The sequence below is a fragment of the Merops nubicus genome, unplaced genomic scaffold, assembly GCF_000691845.1.
Source record: "Merops nubicus isolate BGI_N331 unplaced genomic scaffold, ASM69184v1 scaffold17821, whole genome shotgun sequence".
In the NCBI taxonomy this organism is placed as follows: domain Eukaryota; kingdom Metazoa; phylum Chordata; class Aves; order Coraciiformes; family Meropidae; genus Merops; species Merops nubicus.
Genome location: NW_008589173.1, coordinates 19,600 through 28,139, shown reverse-complemented (window position 1 = coordinate 28,139; position 8,540 = coordinate 19,600). Strand labels below are relative to the sequence as shown.

At 44.8% G+C, this 8,540-nt stretch overlaps 1 protein-coding gene across 2 annotated transcripts in view; it reads right to left on the bottom strand.

The window, feature by feature from the left end:
• The window catches only part of CTCF (CCCTC-binding factor (zinc finger protein)), a 13,916-nt gene extending 6,527 nt beyond the window's left edge, over positions 1 to 7,389 (bottom strand). Inside the window, exons 1-6 of one of the 2 annotated variants that reach the window (XM_008949508.1) lie at positions 6,601 to 7,389; positions 5,784 to 5,954; positions 4,818 to 4,951; positions 3,454 to 3,574; positions 2,534 to 2,683; positions 563 to 723 (exon numbers count right to left, since the gene is read on the bottom strand). In XM_008949508.1, coding sequence (XP_008947756.1) covers positions 563 to 723; positions 2,534 to 2,683; positions 3,454 to 3,574; positions 4,818 to 4,951; positions 5,784 to 5,954; positions 6,601 to 7,381 — 1,518 coding nt within the window. In that variant the 5' untranslated portion in view covers positions 7,382 to 7,389. The remainder of the gene's footprint in view (positions 1 to 562; positions 724 to 2,533; positions 2,684 to 3,453; positions 3,575 to 4,817; positions 4,952 to 5,783; positions 5,955 to 6,600) is intronic. The other variant, XM_008949509.1, reaches the window with a different exon arrangement.
• Positions 7,390 to 8,540: the final 1,151 nt, after the last annotated feature.

Below are 8,540 nucleotides of genomic sequence, written 5' to 3'. Positions count from 1 at the left end.
AAGACTGATTACACAAGTGTGTAGTGATAGGATGAGGGGCAACAGTTTTAAACTAGAGAAGGGGAGATTTAGATTAGACATTGGAAAGAAGTTCTTTACTACGAGGGTGGTAAAACACTGGACCAGGATGACCAGAGAGATGGTTAGTGCCCCATCCCTGGAGACATTCCAGGTGAGGCTCAGGGCTCTGAGCAACCTGCTTTAGTTGGGGATGTCCCTGCTCCCAGCAGGGGGGTTTGACTAGACGACCTTTAGAGGTCCCTGCCAACCCAAAGCATTCCATGATCTTGAGTAGCATCATATTCAGCCCTAGCTACTCCCATCCTACACAGGCTCTCATCCCTTTGTCAACAGCTACACCAAGGTTGAATCTGAAGGTGCTTCCCTACAGGGAAGCACTACACCAAGAAGCAAAAGCCCACTGAGCTTTTCTTCAGAGCCTTCAAAAGATTCAGAGCCCATTTGATCTCGACAGCTGCTCAAACTCAAGAGCAATGATATCCACCTGGTACTTTTGGCTCCTGTTCTGGCGCTCGAAGAGGTGCCAGTCCCACCAGCTTACCTGTCTGCAGGCGTAATCACACTGGTCACACTTGAAGCGCTTCTCATTCTTGTGAGACTTCTGATGCTGGATGAGGGCATACCGCTCGTGGAACACGGCGTCACAGTAGCGACACTTCTTGCCCTGTTCGATGTAGGAATGCTGCTTTCTCAAGTGGACACCTAGAAGAAAGAATCAGAGGCTTTCATGACTTTCCAAGCATGAAGGACTAGCCCACAGCCCCCACAGTGATCTTCTCCAAAGGAACCAGCAATGGGACAAGTGGGTTTAAGTTAAGCCAGAGCAGGTTTCAACTGGATATGAGGAAGAATTTCTTTCCTGATACAGTGGTGAGGCCTTGGCCCAGGCTGCCCAGGGAGGTGCTGGAGTCCCCATCCCTGGAGGGGTTCAAAAAACCATACAGATGTGGCACCTGTGGACATGATTTAGTGGTCATGGTAGTGTTGGGTTGGCAATTGGACTTGATGATCTTAAGAGAATTTTCCAACTTTAATGATTCTAAGATTCTATTCTATGCTTTCCTCCATACATTCTTAAGCTCAAACTGAAAAAGTGAACAGTGAATTGAGGATTAAACTAAAAACCTAGAAGACTTGTAATTAAAACCATCCAGAACAACTTTTAGCAAGAAAGGTCTTGCAGGAAAACCTCCACCAGGTTTTTCCACAGGATTGCAGGTTTGGTTATGAGTCACAACACATTTAATAATATATGACTGTCAAACTAAAGCATCCTGTGGACTGTTATGTTTAAAACCACTCCAAATTGCCTGGATACAGCCAGAAGCCAGGCAATAAACTGGGGGGGGGGGAAAAAACCAGGATTTTCTGCAGGATTACAAATCAGAATGACAGGGCTAGAAGGCAACAAGGATACCAGCAGATAATCCCTGACAAGAGGTTTTAGTCACTTCTTTAAAATCCTCCAACTAAGAGCAATACCGCAGCTACACGAAGCAGCTTAGTATAGACTAAAGCATCATTAGAAGAGAAATTCTTCATAGCTAACATCAGCTTTCCTCTGTTTCAAGTCAGCTCACTTGCTCCTGCCCCCATCAGACTGCCATCCTCTCCAACTGCTTCTTGCTGCAGCACCTGACACCTGGCTTCACTGGCAGGGAGCCTGCCTTCCCACTGACTGGGTGAGATTCTGTTTGTAGACAGAAAGTTCTGCCAAATCATGGCTTCATCCGTCTCCTCAGCTGCTCCTGGGATGACTTTTTTTTCCCCACCACTTCGCAGAACATAAAAGAGCTTCCCCACTGGAATCACACTGGGTACTGCTCACTGGGATCAAGACTTTCCTCCTGCAGGGACTCGAGGCTTTTGACACAACTCAGTCTGTGGCACACAGCTCCACAGCCTGGAAAATTAAACTATTCAGTCTAATTCAGACCTTTTAGCTTGGTGAAAAGATCTCAGTATGAAGCCAAATGGCTTCTGATGTGCAGGAGGTCAAGCCAAGTGATCTGCTGTTTTTTCAGACCCCAATCCACATGCAGTTGTAATCTCAGTTCAAGTTCAATAAATGCCTCATCTATAGGCCTGAAAACACTAACTTGCTTTGTATGCTTAGAAAAGATGCTACGTTTTCAAATAATGAAAAGAAACTGGAAATTGTTATCATTTGCAGGATTTCAGACCCCAATCCACATGCAGTTGTAATCTCAGTTCAAGTTCAATAAATGCCTCATCTATAGGCCTGAAAACACTAACTTGCTTTGTATGCTTAGAAAAGATGCTACGTTTTCAAATAATGAAAAACTGGAAATTGTTATCGTTTGCAGGAGCTTTTATAAGCTGAAAGTATGGTATTAGCAGGCACACATTTAAGCCTGCGCTTTGTGTTGTACAGTTAGAAGTCATATTAAGATTAGAAAAGACACAGCGGGTGAGTTCTGTGAATTCTAATCCTGAGAAGTAGTTGGTGGAACCTTCAAAGGGCCACTTTGTGGTATGGTGACATACGTACCCAAGTCACTCTTTCTCGCTATGACAGTATCACAGTGAGGACAGTGAAATTTGGCCACGTTCTCCGTGTGCTTCTGCAAAATGTGCATCTTCATGGTGCCACTCTGAGTGAAGCGAGCATGGCAGATGTAACATTCATATGGCTTCTCTCCTGCAGCAGCAGAAAGGGGAAAAAATAGCACAAGGACTTTTATTAAAAAGAAATCTCACCAAGAAGCCCCAAACAGAACCTCCCAGAAACAAAACAGGCAACTAGTGGATAGCAACAGTGAGTCTGAAGCTCAGCAATCTTTCTCTGGAAGTTTTAGCTCTGTGCACCTTTCTACACAGAGACTCAAGCTCAATCTTTAAGCAAATGAGTTAAATTATTCTCCTTACTCTGAGAAATGGGTGGAAGACCTACATGCAGGCTGCCAGAGGACAGCAAGTGGCACTGGATTTTTTGGGGGAGTCAGGGTTCTGAATGCTCATGTACATACATAAGGACATTTTTTTTTCCCCCTTCAATTTTAGCCGTGTGATGAATTTGGCACTCCAGTAATGTTCTGTGCTAAGCCCATCCTTTTTTCTACCATAGAAAAAATTGGGAGATTTACAAACTAACATGAAGATGTTTTTGTGACTACACTCAAGACTGAAACTGTAGCTGTAAATTGCTACAGTCTGTGGAAAGAGAAGATTTTTCTGTTCCTACTAGAAGTGCCTGTATTTTATCACCTCAAGCTGGAAATCAGAATCCTCCAAGTTCTCAGTTTATGAATTTACCAGTGCTTACAAATCACGGTGCATTCTCTTCAGCTACAGACTTTATAAAGCTTTTCTACTCGACAACAAAACACAGATTTCTTTTGCTGTTTAAGTCTCAGCACACACTGTACACTACAACAGGAACACCAGGCTGCAGAAACACAGGATCAATACCAGAGTGGGTCCTCATGTGCCTCTTCAGTTTGTAGGTATCCCTGCTGGCGTAGCTGCACAAGCTGCACTGGAACGGGCGCTCGCCGGTGTGAGAGCGAATGTGGCGTTTCAATTTGCTAACCTGGAAGCCAAGAGCGAGGCTGAAGTCAGCACAGGTGAGCACATCAGATTGCCAGAAGTACAAGAAATCAGTCAAGGGTTTAAGGCAGTCTAATTTTATCTGGCTGCTAACCCAAACAAGCTTGTTTCAATGATGCTTTCATACTGCACGTAGCCACTCGCTCCTGCCCACTCTACTTCACCTCCAAACCTCCTTCCCAGTCTTCCTTGGCACTTGTTCCCAAATTCAGCACAGCCTGCCTTAGTCTCTTGTGCTCACTGTACTATTACCAAACACCCCAGCATCTGAAGACATGCTAAAATGTGAAATTATTCTGCAGAGACAAGAAAACATTCTGGGGAAGTAGCACCCAAGGACCATTGCAGGGGGGCAGTGTCTCTTGTACAGTGTATTTTTCTCCACAGCGTGCTCTCTTGGGTCCTCTCCAGTTATTTTGAGAGGGATAATTAAGTTTTTTTTACTAAGAACAACAAAAATCTAGTCCTACAGTCAACAGGGTGACTTAATTCCTTTCCTCTTCTGCTTTTATTTAGAAGCTACAAACCCAGCTCAAAGGTCAGGATGAACACAAATGTTTAGACATTTTCCAGTCCAGCCCGACCACGCTGCTTGATCACCAACCTACACCTATGAAACGCATCATGACCTCACATAAGGACCAATTTGGTTATTCTTTCATAATTCATACTATGAAAACCACTGCAACACAGTTTGTTCAGCACTCAAACCACAGGGCCTGAAATTATAGCACGGCAGCCACCGTGTGGGTAGGAAAAAAAGCCCAAAACTCTACTCAAGCTCCTCCATCGTAGCCTTCTTCCATTGCAGACATCCACAGAACCCCAGCATGGTGGTGGGGGTTGGAAAGGACCTCCGTAGATCACCACATCCAACTCCGCTCTGCCCCAGCAGGGTCAGCCACAGCTGGTTGCCCAGGCAGGTTTGGAATCTCTCCAGAGGAGGAGACTCCATAACCTCTCTGGGCAGCCTGGTCCAAGCTCTGGTACCCTCACAGCAAAGGTTAGCCTCCTGTTCATGTGGAACCTCCATGAGGTTTTCTCACAAGGAAACCTCACCACCTGGTTCCAAGAGCAGATCAGATCTATCACTTTTTCTGCTCAGAGACTTTTAAGCAAACGGTCAAAGAGAAAACACCCAAGAACAGGGCTTCTAACAGATGGTGCCCAAGCTCTGAGGCACAAGAGGAAGTGGTGAGTGCTGCAGCAGTTCCCAGCTGCCATACCTCCACGCTGGCATAATCACACATGGAACACTTGAACGGTTTCTCATGGGTGTGTTTGTAGCGGCGATGCCGAACCAACTCCCCACTGGTCACAAAGGCCATGTCACAGTCTGGGCACTTGTGAGGGCGAGTACCTGAGAGGTTGCAGTGAGACAGGGAAACAACATTCAAGTTTAGTGACAAAAGAAAACACGGAACAGCTTTTTTTTTCTGATGGTTTGGTTGGTTTTTTAAACTGAGTTAGCAGCATTGGTGTCACGTTCTGAAGAGACCAGATCAGACCAGCAAATAATACACAAGAGTCACAACTTTTGTGTAAATAATGAACTGAAGATCTCAGAAAATTAATACCTTTCCAGTGAGGAAACAGGCTCCCTTATTTTTCTATCACTTGTTTATCTACAAATGTCAAACCACCTAGTCAGACAGGAGTATGCAGAGAAAATGAGGCATAGGAATTACATTTTGGGGGGAGCAGAAAGCATCACAACCAGCTTAAGTTTAATTACAGTTCCATGACTTGTAGTTTTATACTAGAAACTTTCATAACGAGCAACAGAAATGTGCTACGGTCCTTACTGGTCTGATTTATGATCTGTTCCTTGGGGTTAGGGTTGGGTTTTTTTTGTTGTTATTTTCAGTACCCTTATATTTAGCTCCAGTCTCATTCTCGTCTTACTTTTCCATGAGCTGCAGCCACACAAAGCTTAGAACACAAGTACTAAATGTCCAAGACAAATGGAACATTTCTATAATTCAGGTAAGCTCAGATCTGTTTTATCCCTGTGTACAGGACAAGCTCCACACCTGACCTGGCCAGGCAGAAAACAACCAGCATTAGTACGAGGAGCAAACTGCTGGTTTTCCTTTTCAGCTCGTTCTGTAAGAGGAATTAGACTCAAGACAGACCCATCCTGTTTTCAGAGCAGATCCTACAAGAACAACTTATGCAAAAAGCAGGAGTACCTGTGTGGGTGTTGAGGTGGTTCCTCAGCAACGTGACCGTCCGGAAAGCCCTGCCACAGAGATGGCACTTGTGTGGCCTTTCATCAGTGTGGCTTTTCATGTGGCGGTCCAGGTTGGAACGACGTGGACAAGTGTAACTGCACAGTTCACACTGGAATGTCTTCTTTACCCCTAGCCATGAAGGAAATCATCTTTACTCTTGGCACTACTGTGATCTAGTGCATAACATGAGAGACCAGCAGGGAAAAGGAAAGATTCTTGGAGGTGTAACTACCACAAGGAAGCATCGAAGCCAACCATATATCCTTAAGAACAGACACTGACCATGGCTGGCTTGGCTTCAATTTTCCTTAGTGTGCCAGCACTTGATGTTCCTTCACCACTCTAAAACGGGTTTTCTCCTTAACTCACACTTTTAAGAAAAGTCTAACACACCTATTGCTGTATTTTGCCCCCTCTACCTTACCCAGCAGCTGGTTAGGGATAAAACACCCCAGAACTAACTATACTGTTGGCTCTTGATGTAAACCATGTGTACACAAACTCTTATGTATGTGTTACTGCAAAGAGAAGGATTCTTCCCACTGTACTATAGGGGATACTAATGTCATGGCACCACGGTGGAAGAAAACAAGCTCCTCCATAGCCTGGAGAGGTGACAGGAGGCTTGCCCAAGAAACCTTAGGCTGTGCACTACTGTGTCAGGAGTAAGTGACACTAGGCACATCTGCCTTCCTCCCATTCACATCTACTCAGTCACTTCCATCCCACCATAACAAATACATTTTCAAACTCCACTTGCAGATGGGGAGCTTACCTTTCTTTTTAATTTTTGTTGGTTTAGGTGGTTTCATATTGCCCACCACCTTTTCTGCATTGACCTCAGACAACAAACCCTCCTGCTGCTCCTCTTCAAAGTCATACACAGAGACATCCACATCTTTGTCTTCCTCAGTGTAGCGAAGCTTACTCTTTTTGTTTTTCTTTGTTTTTTTTGCTGGTGGCTGATAGTCTGGATCTTTTTGCCAGTTGGGGTCTTCCTGTGGCTGAAGTTCACCTTGCTCCAGTGTCTCCACCTCACCGTTTGCACCCACTTTCACTACTTGGAAGCCTTCGGGTAAAGGGAGGGTGTGACAGATCATGGGCTCTCCCTCTTGCAGGCCTCCTTTGGAAACCTCATTTTCATAAGCTCCCTGAAGTTCTTCCACAGACGTGGTGGCAACAGGTACAGTCACTGGTACAGGTACTTGGACCAGCTGAAGCTCACCAAGGTTTATAGGCTGCTCTTCCATGTTAACAACCTGAAGTGTTATGATCTGTGTGTCATCCACCGTAGCCTCTGTTTCTTGAGGCACAGCACCTTCCATGACTTCAGTCTTCATCTGAAGAAGAGCTGGATCCAGTTGTTCCATCATCACCATCTGCACGCCGCTGTTGACATCCTGCACTACTTCACCTCCCTCTGCCTGGTTTGGTGGTATATGACAAGCGTAATCCTCCTGCCCACCCTCACGGCGTCTTTGATAGGTCTTTCTCTCCTTCCCTTTGATAAAAGTTTCTGATTCCTCCACAATAGCTTCGACTGCTTCACCTTCCATCTCACCTTCCTGCTGTAAAAACAAAGAGAATGAATCCTGTGCACACCTGGAGTATTCAACAACTGCACTGACCCCAAAGATGGACAAGCGGCCTGACCAAGGACAGCTGGCTGGGCAGCAGCAATGTGTCACCACCACCTTCAGAAGCCAGGAGTGGAGAACTGCAGGTCTCCACTAGCCTAGTGCCACTGCAAACCTGAAACACTGCCCGAAATGAGACAACTCCACCAGCTACTTGGAAAGGAAGGAAAGCAAGGAGGAGAGATCAAATGATATGCACGTCGTTACCACTCTTCAAAGACCATAAATCCCACAGGTGTCCAGCAGTATTATTCCTCACCGAGCTTCTAGTCACTTCCACCCAGCTTAGCAATATCAGAGGCAGTCTTTGGCTATAATTTTACAGGTACAAAACCAACATACTGTTAAAAGTAAAAAGCCAACCTTAAAGAATTACATTTGAGAACAGAACTTTTCCAGGAAGAAAAAGCACTAAGAATTGAGCACAAGAACAGAAGTCTCACTTGTTTCACAGCAAACAGAAAGTAGTAGCACTTTCTATGTGTTGAAACTTCCCTGAACAACAAAAAAAAGGACATAATGGAGCTAGTCAAGTGTGTTTCTTCTAAGCAGCCTGGAGTTAAGTCCTGATCCCATAGCAGAGGACAATGCCTGGTGCTCTCTTTGGGCCAAAGGGGCCACAGCAGGCAGACAACGCTCAGGTAAAAACTGGTAAATGATGTGAGAAACCAAAGCCCACTAGCTCTGTATCCAAAAGACCCGGGTTAAATCTATCCACACGGTAATAAAGAAACAAAACTGAAGCTCAGCAGTTAGCTGGGTCTTAAGGGTAACTCTGACAATAGTTACATACAAACATAACATTGAGCTTTTCTTCCTCAGACCATCCAATGTTATTCTCTGCAGTCAGGAACTTAATATTTTACCCTGCATTCTTATGCTGCAAGAAGGTTGTTTCAAGAGTAATAACAGCCAAAAGAAATTATCATTTTGCAGCTGTCTTTTTCCCCCAAAATGAAAATAATAAAAAGGATAGTAAAGGAAATTATTTCCTAAGCCTCCGTTCCAGGTGGTTTACTCTGGAAAAATGAAAACTGATCCCACAGTCATACCAAATACATCCCCTGCATCAGGATAC